The 13,811-nt window shown below is 41.0% G+C and overlaps 1 protein-coding gene across 1 annotated transcript in view; it reads left to right on the top strand.

Moving 5' to 3' along the window:
* si:dkey-106n21.1 (solute carrier family 23 member 1) overlaps positions 1-13,811 on the top strand; it is a 74,378-nt gene that overhangs the window by 42,226 nt on the left and 18,341 nt on the right. The window contains exons 7-8 of the mRNA XM_058076395.1: positions 1,238-1,394; positions 6,227-6,480. Coding sequence (XP_057932378.1) covers positions 1,238-1,394; positions 6,227-6,480 — 411 coding nt within the window. The remainder of the gene's footprint in view (positions 1-1,237; positions 1,395-6,226; positions 6,481-13,811) is intronic.

The raw sequence follows: 13,811 nt of genomic DNA, 5'->3' as shown, positions 1-13,811 counted from the left end.
ACTTTTTTTTTCTACTCTTTTTGTTTTTATTGATTTAAAAAAAACAATTATTTAGTGTTTATTAATTGATTATGATTAAACTTTTTAATTAATGCATTTCTTAGGTTAACATAAATACATGTTTTAAATTAAATCTATTAATGGTAATCTGTTTTTATTTACTAATGTACAATTTTAAATAATATAATCAATTTATTGTGTGTTTTGTATTTTTGTATGTCGCCGTATTATAATCGGCCGCAGGCCTCACAGCTCACAGACCCGAGTTCAATTCCACCCTCGGCCATCTCTGTGTCGAGTTTGCATGTTCTCCCCGTGCATTCCAAAAACATGCTAGGTTAATTGCCGACTCCAAATTGTCCATAGGTATGAATGTGAGTGTGAATGGTTGTTTGTCTATATGTGCCTTGTGATTGGCTGGCGACCAGTCCAGGGTGTACCCCGCCTCTCGCTCAAAGACAGCTGGTATAGGCTCCAGCCACAACCCTTGTGAGGATAAGCGGTCGAAAATGAATGAATGTAATATAATCCATTTTTTCGTCTCTTGGCTGGCATGCTGCCTTATTGTTGAGCAATCATTCGTTGCAAGAGGATGCTGGCCCAACTTGTTCAACACTTGAAGCGTGACTCTCAAAAAGAACAGTTGCCGCCCGTAGGTTGTGGTATGCACAAACACGCTTTGAGGTCCTTCATCTAAATGGCATTAACATCAAGATGACTGCTGGAGCTTATCTAAGCGACTAAAGCACCTTGAGTCACTGGTGCTCCAGGCATAAATGTTTGAGCCTGGCTGATTGACACATTCTGGCACAATGAATCACATTTGAGAAGAGCAGAAAAGCCTAAAAAAACAATTGGATCTTATTTTCAGTGCAAAATGTAGTAGCCTCCCACCACTTTGTGCTTTCCGTCATCAAATACACAAATGATAAAGGATGCCCTGGCATGACGGAATGAAGCTTCATTCAGTAGCAATGAAAGAGAGGTTCAGCACACGCCCCAGCAGTGTCCACATTACACTGCTTAACATGGAGCATTAAAGTAGACGGCCTGGTCTGCTTGATCTTCCTCTCATCCTACAGATAAACAGGTCAATCAGGTCAAAGGCTAAAGCCAGGAAGTCCAGATGAAATATTTAAAGGGCTAATTTTGCTTTCACGCTGTCTGCATCTGATATTATTGATGTTCTCCAGCTCCTTTCATTCACAGACTCTCACAATCTGCTTCCAAATTCCAGGCATTGTTTGGGATGTGTGGCGGCTGGCTGTTCTGCTACCTGCTGACCATCTTTGATGTGCTGCCATCAAAGGCGGCTGATTACGGCTTCTCTGCCAGGACTGACATCAACACGGACGCCATCACCACCTCGCCATGGTTCCACATCCCGTACCCAGGTGCCCAAATACCTCTTCAATTGGTGGTTCTCAATGGGTTATAGAGATCTCCTGAACTGATCTTCATGATCGGGATTGGCTTCCGATCCGCTGTATTCTGAAGATCGTATAAAATCAGGTTAAGAAGAATCAGAAGAAAACGCAACACCACTATGCAGACATATATGCGGTGTACAGTAGTGAAGTTCACGTTTTTACGTCGGCGATAGCTACAACAGTAGTTCTCCCGTCACAGGGAGCACATGGGAAGTGCAGCTCTAACCGCTGGTTGGTTATACTAATAAATTACTATTACTATTGTGTTGAAGACAGTTTGTTAAAATGCAATTATTTAGATTTTAAATTAAATTGGACAATTAAGTGGATGCAGAGAAGCCTTTTCAACCGGTTTCAAGCATTATATCATGGCCTCTTCCTGCTTGGATAATGTAAGATGTGTCGCAGGTAATACACATGTGCAGGAGCCTTTGCTAAGCACTGGTGCTGTCATTTTGAGGCAGTTTCAAACAGTCTCTTTAATGAAAATACTTTAAAGTGCCATTTGAATTTGAGGTAGTGCAAGATAAAACATAATAATAAAATAATAATAAAACTTTGGACCTGGATGAGAAGTGAAACAAGAAGTTAAAAATCCAGTTGCTTTGATTCAGCACTCAGTAAGTAAGTTTAATAATAGGACCACTTCTTCTGTAGACCACCACTCTGCCTGGGTCATTAGATCGGCCCTCACAGTGCTGTCATGCTGTACCTGGTATCCTCCATTGTGGGCAGAAATCTCCCATGCAACACAACATGAGCTGTTGCTTTAGTCAACGTGTCACAATGTGGGCGTTACCCCCCCCTGACAGCTGTTTTAGTTCCTTCGTTGCCTCTGTTCCTAGTTCATACCCTTATTTTGTATTAACTTCCTGTGTTGCTCTGTTCTGTTTTTAGTTCTTTTCGCTCTTTTCTTTGTCGAGTCATTGCCATGTTGGAGTTAGTCATGCTAGTGCAATATATTTTTACCTGCAATTGGGTCGTCATCTCTGCATCCTGGGGTCGAACCGTAAAGCTCTCAAGCCGGAACGTGATATCACGCTCTTCACCAATAGATACCGTATCGTGCTATGTCACTGTGTGTGTCACATTGTGGTGGCGTAGCAAGCAAATAGGACAAGTATGAGGAACAGCCACGTTGCATACATAATGTTTTTTATTGGCTAAAGACCCCATGTCACCCACTTTCTATGCCGCTTATCCTCACAAGGGTCGCGGGTATGCTGGAGTCTATCCAGCTGACTTGGTGGAGATGTGGGGTACACCCTAGACTGTTGCCAATTAACCTAACATGTTTTTGGAATGTGGGAGGAAACCGGAGTACCCAGAGAAAACCCACACACGAACGAGAAGAACATGCAAACTCCACACAGAGATTCTTAGATTGTATCCAATCTAAATACCCTTTTTTTCTTATTTCACCATTGTTTCTGCTGTGCCTTTTCCACAAATGACTTTGGTCAGGTTGTTCATTTCACCTGCTTATTGATACTGTCCACCAAATCTTACTGGTTTAGTTATTTAACTGGCTTGACATTTTCTAATTTTTAATTTTGGTAGAGAAAAACTAAATATCTAATATCTTCATTATCCAAAAAATGCAATACATGTTTTTCCAGTCGCTCAACTAGCAGAATTTTGTCTCCTTATTTTCATATTCCGATCTTTTTTTATGGCATGTTTCGACTGTCACCGAATGTTATGGCTTGGTAAGCACGGTTTAAGCAATCATCTAAGAGAGCTGTCACAAAGATGACATATCAATCAAACTGTATCTGTATAGAACCTTTCATACAAGCAAGTTGTGACACAGAGGACTTCACAGGTTATTATACATAAGAAAAATTAAATCCTAAAATGAACCCTTTCTGCCTGCACACACACACACACAAACACACACACACACATATATTTATATATGTTGATACAGACACATGCTTCCAAGAAGCGTGTTGGAAAAATGCAATATAATGCACTGTTGACTTGATGCAAACCACAAGAATGTGTTGCTGTCCTCACCATAATCTAAACTCCATCTTGTTTTTTTTACATGGAGTAACGAAGGCAGTCGCTGTGACTACGATCGTGCAGCAAAATTTGACCACATGCACACGCACGGCGTGGGGTGTCACACACAGTCGCAGAGGGGGCCAAAACTCAAAGCCACTTTCAGGTCACTCAAAGGTGAATTTAGGTCCTCTGCTGAACAGGACAGATTTGGCCTGTGGGCCTGTGTTTGGCTTTGAGATTTAGAGCAGCTGACCGTCAGGAGCCGGATTGGGGTGGATTGTTCACATTGTGCGCAGAAACTGCTTGTTTTCCGTGAAAAAAAAATGCTTGTTTTTATGTGTTTTGTCTCATAGCTTCGCGTAGACCAAGTCTGCAGAGAGAAGGATGAACATAAGTGATTCAATCCATTCTGGGTTGGAAGCACTTTTTTTCTTGTCAGAATAAATGCGGGTCACTTGTCTCACAGTCCTCTCACTCCGTCACCATTGCCAATGGCCTACCCTGGCCACCCTGGACAAGAAAGTTCTTCCATGTCACTCGCTTTGCTTCTCTCCTGTTTCATCCGTCTCTCTTGATGTGTCGGTCAAAATATAAACGTCCCGTCAAAACTTGAAATAATAGATCATAGTTATAGTTACATTCGCGACACAATTAGTGCACATGTGCAGCGTATGTGTACATGTGTGTGCCATATGAACTATCTTTGTCTTCTTCTACTGTTCACTACTTTCCACCTTGACGGGTTGCTCCTCCGGCTGGGATTGACAAGTTAACCCCCCCCCCCCCCCCCCCCCTTGTGCATAGTATTGAGAATGGTCAGTGTTCAGCACTGCACACTCACCATTTTGAGTGATTTGACTGCAACACATGGGCTCAGACAATAGCCTTACGCTATACTTCTCAGCCTGTGTATATGACATCAGTCAACAAATGAGGAAGTAGCAGCTCGAGGCTGCAAAGGTAGATGTTTTGTATCCAAACCAACGCAGTTGACATACTCCAGAAGCAGTCCAAAAGGTCACCATGAGGAAATCATTTAGCATGAAACAAAAAGGAATCACTGTGCGAGATCTTGGAAGGGATTAGAGAGATAAATGACGGGTCTGACAGAAATCCGACCAGGCCAATGAACAGTCAAGATGACAAGATAATGAATATGGAGTTAAGTGCATGTGAACACAGAGGAGGACATATGGAAAACAATCTGACAAGTCACATAAATCAAAACGGCGCAACCTCAATGCATCCATCACTTTTGAGCCCCCTCCCAACACAAACAACCCCCCCTCTACCCACGCCCCTGAATTCACCCGAAAAGCTTTGTCATGTCGCTACGTAAAGATGAGCGTTGTCTGTTTCATCGTGGTGCAACAGAATGACTCATGAGAAATAGTTCATGTGTCCAGATGTTTGCATAAAACATCAAATAGCATAATGTTGACTTTAATGTGGCAGATGTTGTTTACTGACGCTCAGCTGTACGTCATCATGATTCGTCACCACCCTCTCTGAGTGGCACTCACATTTACAATCAATTATTCAAGTAACAAGTCATTAGCACATAGGTGAACTGCCTTGTTCATATTCAGTTCTCCCAAATCGCAACATCTTTATAGGATGTGTTGAATCAAGAACCTCGTGTGATTTCACACTCTAGTTCTCTTTTAGGACTAGGTGGCTTAATCTCCTGAAGAACATACTGTAGATACCTGAGGGATGAATGTATGCAACAGTCATCATGAAGCTGTGGTGATGTATGTCCATATCATGGGTGGGTTTCATGCTTCTTTGGGATGGTCAGGTGGGCATCCATCATTGGTGTTTCGATGATAGGCAGACAGAAGGGGGAGTTAGTATGTGTATGCATCAGTCATCTCCAAGTTGTGGTATGTAGGGCTGGCTTTCAAACTTTATTGGGGTAGTCAGGTAGGCACTAGTACTTAATACTATTGTGCCTTTCATGCAAACATGATAAAAAAAACAGGTTTTGAAAATGAACCACAACAATCCAACCTTTGCATTAGTCCGACATTATTCCACAATGCTGACATTTACGTTTCACAGATACAAAGTGGACAGAATCAACACACAAGTATCAGTCTAAAAAAATTCATTCATTCATTTATTTTCTACCGCTTTTCCTCACGAGGGTGGCGGGGGTGCTGGAGCCTATCCCAGCTGTCTTCGGGCAAGAGGCGGGGTACACCCTGGACTGGTCGCCAGCCAATCACAGGGCACATATAGACAAACCATTCACACTCACATTCATACCTATGGACAATTTGGAGTCACCAATTAACCTAGCATGTTTTTGGAATGTGGGAGGAAACCGGAGTACCCAGACAAAACCCACGCATGCACGGAGAGAACATGCACACTCCACACAGAGATGGCAGAGGGTGGAATTGAACCCTGGTTTCCTAGCTGTGAGGTCTGCACGCTAACCACTCGACCGCTGTTCCGCAGTCTAAAAAAATGCTGAATATTTATGTTTATATATACACCAGGCTATAAAAAATATTTAGCAGGAGCGTATCTGGTAAATGTACATTAGTAAGTAAGTACTGTACTATACTCTCAGGGCATTTAATCAATCGCAACTGGACTGATCAGATTCCTCAGAAGACGTTTTGACTCTCATCCGGGCAGGCTTCATCAGTTCATGCTCAAAGACTAGGTGGGGCACCCCCCCCCCCCAAATAATACTAGATAGTTTTCTCGTCTCCAGCAAAACTGAAGGTGATGATGCCATGTCTAAATGTCTCTCCTGTGCACGCCCCTTACAGGTCAATGGGGTTTGCCCACCGTGAGCGTATCATCTGTGTTGGGCATGATGGCAGGCGTCCTGGCATCAACCATGGAGTCCATTGGTGACTACTACGCCTGCGCTCGACTGTCGGGCGCTCCACCTCCGCCCACCCATGCCCTCAACCGAGGCATCGCTGTGGAGGGCATTGGTTGCATCCTTGCCGGCCTGTGGGGGACCGGGAATGGAACCACCTCCTACAGCCAGAACATCGCTGCACTTGGTATCACCAAGGTACGTCACAGATGACACCATAGCTGTAGTGGATGACACGACATTGCTTAAAGCAAGGGTTCTTAACCTTTTTGACGTTGAGGCACGATTTTTTTCAGTCCGTAGTGGCCCGGGGTCCATTAAATATTAACACTGTGTAGATTTAATTGATTTTATTAATTTGTTTTCAATAATAAATCAAATCTTCTTCAGTTTAGCAAGCTAACAAGCTAAAACCTTAATAATGTTTAATGAATAATGACATAATAAAATGACATAATGAAATGTTATCATCACAAAGATTTTTATGAAATCTTAACTTTTGCTAATAATTTCTGGAACAAATCAATCACGAAAAAAAGTAAAGGCTTAAGTCAGGCTCATTAATAAAAAAGGTCAATATTTAGATTTAACTTTTAACAAAAAAGGGAGTCAGAATAAAAATCAATAAAATCAATAAATCAATCAATCAATCAATAAAAAAGGTAGTGATAAAATACTCACGGCTCTGCCTCGCTTCCTCCATTTACAAAAGTCAGGATTGTACTTACGTAAAAATGTAGTCTTTTGGGGAGGGGGGGGACTGGCACCACTTTTGTCTTCATTTTTTTGTTTTAAAAACGTCTCCATTGCTCGTTGTAGTTGAATGTCTTCTTCTGATCTTCCGTGAGATTGTTAAACAACTGACTGACATATTACCGCCACCATCTGGTCGGCAGATGCACTGTAACTGAGCGTCTCATGGATAACATACAGTTGAACCTACTACGCAGTCCTCGTGTCCCTCTGGTGCAAAGGTTTTTTGCGGCCCTATAAGTGGCGCTTTAGGCCCAAGATTTGGTTGAGGTGTTGTTTCTCTACAGTTACTTTAGTACACTGTGGTACTGTAATATATAATAATAATATATACAACTGTAATATAATGGTAACATAATAGGGGAAAAACAGAGCAGTATCGAAAATGAATGGGTAGGTTGAACTCAGCTACCCTGAATGTCTTTGAACAGAATGGGATGCATCAAATTAAACCCGATCCAGTATCTATTACTCGCTGCCAGCTTATATATGATATGATGGTGCTGTTGATAGGTAACACCTCTTCATTTCAAATACTTTCCCCTCTGGCAGTTTACAGTTCTTGGAAATGCTGTATCTTTCTTTTAGTGCCAACTTGTTGAAACTACTCAAGTCGACTGTTGAGAGCTCTTAAAGTCTTTGTGAGGGACACGCAAGGGTCACGTGTTTTTACCTGCCATGCTTCTCAAAGGTGCAGGATGTAGCTTCAGTTGTCAGGGTGTTAGCAGCTTCCTCCACAAATGGGCATCACTGTCATATCAGCATTTATAAGGTCACTCATATTGCTCTGCATTACTGTAACAGTACATACAGTACAAAGATAACTTAGTAGGTGTTGGAGTTTCAACTGAAGTGTCCAAATAATGTTAGCTGTCCAGAGAGTCCTCGCGTTATAATGTTTTGTGTTATGACCTTTTGTGGTTATGAGTTTTCTGATCTCAGCACATCAAGGAAAGTGAAAAGTGCATTGGAATCCGATGCTGTAAGATGTGCAGAAATCCGATCAATAGTGGCTCCAGCAGCTCCATATAATATATCTTTTTTTGAAATGTGGAAGGAAACCGGAGTACCCAGAGTTCAACAGTTTGCCTACCACCCCAAATGTTCTACAGAAGATACAATCTCTTGTGCACCCCACCTGAACCACCTGGTTCTAGACGATCATCCCACAGCATATGGCTTCAAACGCCCCCCCCCATGGAACTGGCTACTTGACTTTTTCACCAAAAGACCTCAGTCTGTATGGGTGGCCAACAACACCTCCAATGTCATCTCCCTGGGCACTGGCTCCTCTGTTGTGTCCTGATTCTGCTGCTGTTCACGCTGATGACCCATGACTGCTGTGGTGTTACAGAGGACACAACAGTTAGTGGACCTTATCCGGGATAAGAATGGCCTGGCCTACAGACAGGACTGAATGTCAACAAAACCAAATCAATCATTATCGACTTCAGGAATAGCCAGCCCAGTCTCATCAATGATACAGCAATGGAGATCACCAGCATTACCAGCATTATAGGGGTGTCGATGTTTTTTAAAAAGTCAGCAGCACGTGCATTTCTGCACAGACTGAGGAGAGCGCCTCCACCCCACGCCCCCAGAAATCATTTCATGAAGACGTTGCTTGAAGAGGACTCAGAACATCAATAGAGACTCCTCCCACTCCCACCATGGACTGCTTTTCTAACTTCCATCTGGAAATAGTTTATTTCCATAAGACTGCTGAACTCATAATAACACTCCCCACATACATCCTCACTCAACTTTATGTACAGTCATGGACTATCATACTATGGACTACATATGATTATTTTTAACAAGTTTGCAAACTGTGGTTGCAGAATAATAATCGGACGGGATGGGGAGGATATGAAAGTTTTACAAAAAGAAGTTTTACGTTACTGCCGGTTGCTCTGAGATTTGCCATTGCGTGTTCTTACGAGGTATTCATAAGTATAGTACACATGCTAAGGTTAGATTATCACCTGTGTAGTCCTGCTTTGAACACGGTTTATTTCACTGTCTCCACTTTCATTAGTTGCCTGTAAAATAAAATGCACCACACATGGCAGTACTAGAGCCACAGGTGTTGAAGTAGGACAACTTTGACTATGTTTTATTTGGAGTCTGCAGGCTGCAATTTATGGCACACTCAGGGTGTCTAAACTTTGTCCGCTGATGGTCGCAAACTGAACAGCCTAAGAATTTAAGGTCCACGGGATAAAACCAACCCATGTAAATATCCTCCGAGCTCTGTTCCTCGACAGTGAGTTTTGGTGTAAGTGAGATCTTATACCTAAATGAACTCCTACGACACTCTCACTGTACACAAAATAAATAAATATATTAGAACTGAAAACGGGCGGCACGGCGGTCGAGTGGTTAGCGCGCAGACCTCACAGCTAGGAGACCAGGGTTCAATTCCACCCATCTCTGTGTGGAGTTTGCATGTTCTCCCCGTGCATGCGTGGGTTTTCTCCGGGTACTCTGGTTTCCTCCCACATTCCAAAAACATGCTAGGTTAATTGGTGACTCCAAATTGTCCATAGGTATGAATGTGAGTGTGAATGGTTGTTTGTCTATATGTGCCCTGTGATTGGCTGGCGACCAGTCCAGGGTGTACCCCGCCTCTCGCCCGAAGACAGCTGGGATAGGCTCCAGCACCCCCCGCGACCCTCGTGAGGAAAAAGTGGTAGAAAATGAATTAATGAATGAACATTATGGTGATAGAATTATTGACATCTTTTCACAATCAATTGAACCCTGGTCTCCTAGCTGTGAGGTCTGCGCACTAACCACTCGACCGCCGTGCCGCTCGTGTAATAATCAGTGAAATAATAAATAAATCACGCCACTCCAAATTGTCCATAGGTATGAATGTGAAGTAGTGTCATGAATTGAGTAGTCTCAATGTGAATGGTTGTTTGTCTATATGTGCCCTGTGATTGGCTGGCCACCAGTCCAGGGAGTACCCCGCCTCTCGCCCAAAGACAGCTAGGATAGGCTCCAGCACCCCCGCGACCCTCGTGAGGAAAAAGCGGTAGAAAATGAATGAATGAATGAATATATACCTAACCACAAAGTGCCGTAACACAGAACTCTGTCACCCAAAGACCACCTGTATAGATATAGTTGAAGAAAAAAAGCAGCCTGCGTGTCAGCTTTGAGTTACAGTATAAGTAGCAAAGAGTAGTATTGTAGTATTGTTAGTATTGGTATTCAGCAGAAAGTCCGTGTAGGTAAGCAGGGGGCACGTGGCATGAACATCGATGCACAGAACCACAGATCTATGCTTAATCCCTACAGTTCAAGGTGCTTCTGAGGGAAGCTGCATTAGAGGAAAAAAAGTAAATTAAACCCACACCAGTGTAAGAATGTACTTAATCAAAAAGATTACGTGAGTTCCACACTGAGTATTTTATGTGGTGCCTTTCATGCAAACATGACAACATGATGATAATGAAGCTTTACAAGCCAAACCACACCAGTCAAAATACATCAGTGAAAGTATAAACATCTGCACGACTAAGAAAAGCCAAACAGGATTTACAAGGGGGTAAGCAAAGCGGTAGTTTAGTTAGACACAAAACTCATTACATGAAATTGAATATGTAATTATAAGTCACACATTTAAATGAACTGCTGCCATTTCAAAGTTTTGTTAGTGTTCCTGCCCAAGAAGTATTGCTGGAAGGTTTGTGGTGAATTGGCTGACATTGGAACCAAAGATAAAAAGAAATAGCAAGTGATTTTTTTTCACCAGAGATCTGAAACAAAAATATTAGAATTCTTGTTGTGAAATAAAATAGTAACTTGAGAAAGTTTGAAGAAAGTGGTTTATCAGTTAATTATGCTGAATTCTATATTTACTATAATCTACATCAGTGGTCTCAAACACGCGGCCCGCGGGCCAAATGCAGGACACTAGTTTGAGGCCCCCGCCTTGATATGAAAGTTTAATGTTAGTGCGGCCCGCGCAAGTTTGATATGGATGCTGTATGGTATCATGTACCCAGAAAAAATTATTACGTTTGATTAATGTTCATGTTAAAGGTTAAATAACTGTTAATAGTTATCCTCCCTATCCGTGTGGAAGCGGTAAGTTTTTGGCTATTTAAGTTCAAAGGAAATAACTTGAAGGCTACCGTTTAGGTCGCTAGCTCTCTAGCTTGCGAGTTAGCATGTGTCTCGAGACCCTGCAGTTGCGCAATATGTTGTAAATAAAAAGAGTATAAATGTGACTATAGTCGTGTTTTGTCATGTCTACAGGGCTCTAATAATACTTTGTTAATTTTAATTTGAAAAAAATAATTTGTCTATATTTATTTATTTATTACTGATTGATTGATTTTCTTTATTCTTGATTTGTTTATTTATTTTTCATCTTATTTTGTGCAAGAAAAATAAAAATTAAGATATTTGAGAACAGTGGAACGTTTTATCAGAGCTTTTATTGTAGAAAATCGGAACCAAAGCTTGGTGTTTTTAGAATATGTAAACACAGCCACTGTTGTAGAATTGGAGAATTATTTTAGTTTATGTTGCATTTTAAAAATCATTAGGGGTGTTTACATTACATGTTGTATTTTGTTCCCTTATTGTACCAAAAATGAATCAAACCGTGACCTTAAAACTAAGATACATACCAAACCATCAATATCTGGTACCACTACACCCTTGTGTAGTGGTACTTGTTGCCAGCTTGTCTATGATATGATGGTGTGTTGCTGACAGGCAACTCCTCACCACGTCAAACACTTCCACCTTTGGCAGGTTTTGTTGCTACTCTTGGAACTGCTGTTCCTCTTAATGCCAACTCAATAAAAACTCCTCAAGTGGAGTGTTGACAGCTGTTGAGGTCTTTGTGAAGGACACGCCAGGGTCATTTGTGAGGAACCCGCCATGCTTCATTAGCACATCCTCAGCGTTGTTTGTAGTACTTCAATGTGAGCATCCTGACATTGGAAGAAGTAGTCTCAATCACCAGGTTGTCAGCTACTTCTTCCTCAGTTGGACTTTAAAAGATTGCACATGATGCTCCACACTTAACACTGACGTCCTTAAAGGATGTTCACGGATCAACGGATGTTCCTTCTGCATCACTTTACAGCATTGATGCAAGAACACTATGGCTCTCTGCCACCGTTTTAAAAGAAATATATAATCTGTTGATGTTTCATGCAGGGCAGTCAAAAATAGTGTGTTAACAGCAGGAAGTAATTTATTTAATGAATGACATTAAACTTTATTAGCGTAACGCATGTGCATCATGTCAAGCCACACCTCACTGTTAGGACAGCAGACTGGAGGAACAGTACAACGCCCCTTTTATAACTTTATTCTGACTGGAACACATCAACAGCAGTCCAATTCCAACACTACGTAGTGTATATGTACACTACCAGGACATCCTGATTTTTCCAGTTATTTTTTGGCATTCAAGTCGTTCAAGTCCATTGAATAGCTTGAAGTCATACAAAGGTAAGTGGTGAAGTGCCAGAGGTTAAAAAGGGACCATAAAAAGGGTCAACAATGTAAAGCGGTTCTGCAACTAATTCCTACAGGTGTTCCAAGTTCTGGATTACTCACTACCTTCTCTGTCTGCATAAAAACAGTGTTCGGAGCACACTGTGGTACTATTGTACTGGAGAAAGTATTGCTACAAAAATGACAAAAAAAAGGGAAATTAACAATTCAACCGAGACAGACCATATTAACACTTAAAAATCTAGGGTTTTCCTCCAAAGAAATTGGAGTGTTCTAAAACATTTGACCGTTAGTGTGTGTCCAACGCACAAACACGTCACACTGTATGTGTGCTTTCAAATTAAGATCAGCATGAGTATTGATTTGAAAAATAATTGTATTGTACCTCACAGCTAGGAGACCAGGGTTCAATTCCACCCTCTTTGTGGAGTTTGCATGTTCTCCCCGTGCATGTGTGGGTTTTCTCTGGGTACTCCGGTTTCTTCCCACATTCCAAAAACATGCTAGGTTAATTGGCGACTCCAAATTGTCCATAGGTATGAATGTGAGTGTGAATGGTTGTTTGTCTATATGTGCCCTGTGATTGGCTGGCAACCAGTCCAGGGTGTACCCCGCCTCTCGCCCAAAGACAGCTGGGATAGGCTCCAGCACCCCCCGCGACCCTCGTGAGGAAAAAAGCGGTAGAAAATGAATTAATGAATATATATATATATATATATATATATATATATATATATATATATATATATATATATATATATATATATATATATGGCTAATCATATACAATTTTTTACAAATCAATAAACATGCTGATCTTAATTTGAAAGCACACATGCAGTCTGATGTATCTGTCAGATATATATATATATATGTATACATATATATATGTATATATATGCATGTATGTATGTATGCGTATGCGTATGCGTATGCGTATACGTATATATATATATATATATATATATATATATATATATATATATATATATATATATATATATATATATATATATATATATATATATATATATATATATATATATATATATATATATATATATATATTCCTTTTGAAGTACCACAACTTTGTGCCAGCAATCTGCCAACAGATTACTTGCTGAGTTTTCATGCATTTTTAACTCCTTCACACTGAACAGGCCAAGAACACTGTTGGTTGATTTGGATCTGTTTTCTCTGCAGTGGACTGTGAATATGTACTCAAATATTTAATAAATATATAATATTTCATATATAGATTGTATTTGGTGTGTTATTCCTCGAAAAGG

The sequence above is a fragment of the Doryrhamphus excisus genome, chromosome 6, assembly GCF_030265055.1.
Source record: "Doryrhamphus excisus isolate RoL2022-K1 chromosome 6, RoL_Dexc_1.0, whole genome shotgun sequence".
NCBI classification, from domain to species: domain Eukaryota; kingdom Metazoa; phylum Chordata; class Actinopteri; order Syngnathiformes; family Syngnathidae; genus Doryrhamphus; species Doryrhamphus excisus.
Note: the sequence above shows the minus strand (reverse complement) of the source record. Positions and strands in the feature narration are given on the sequence as shown.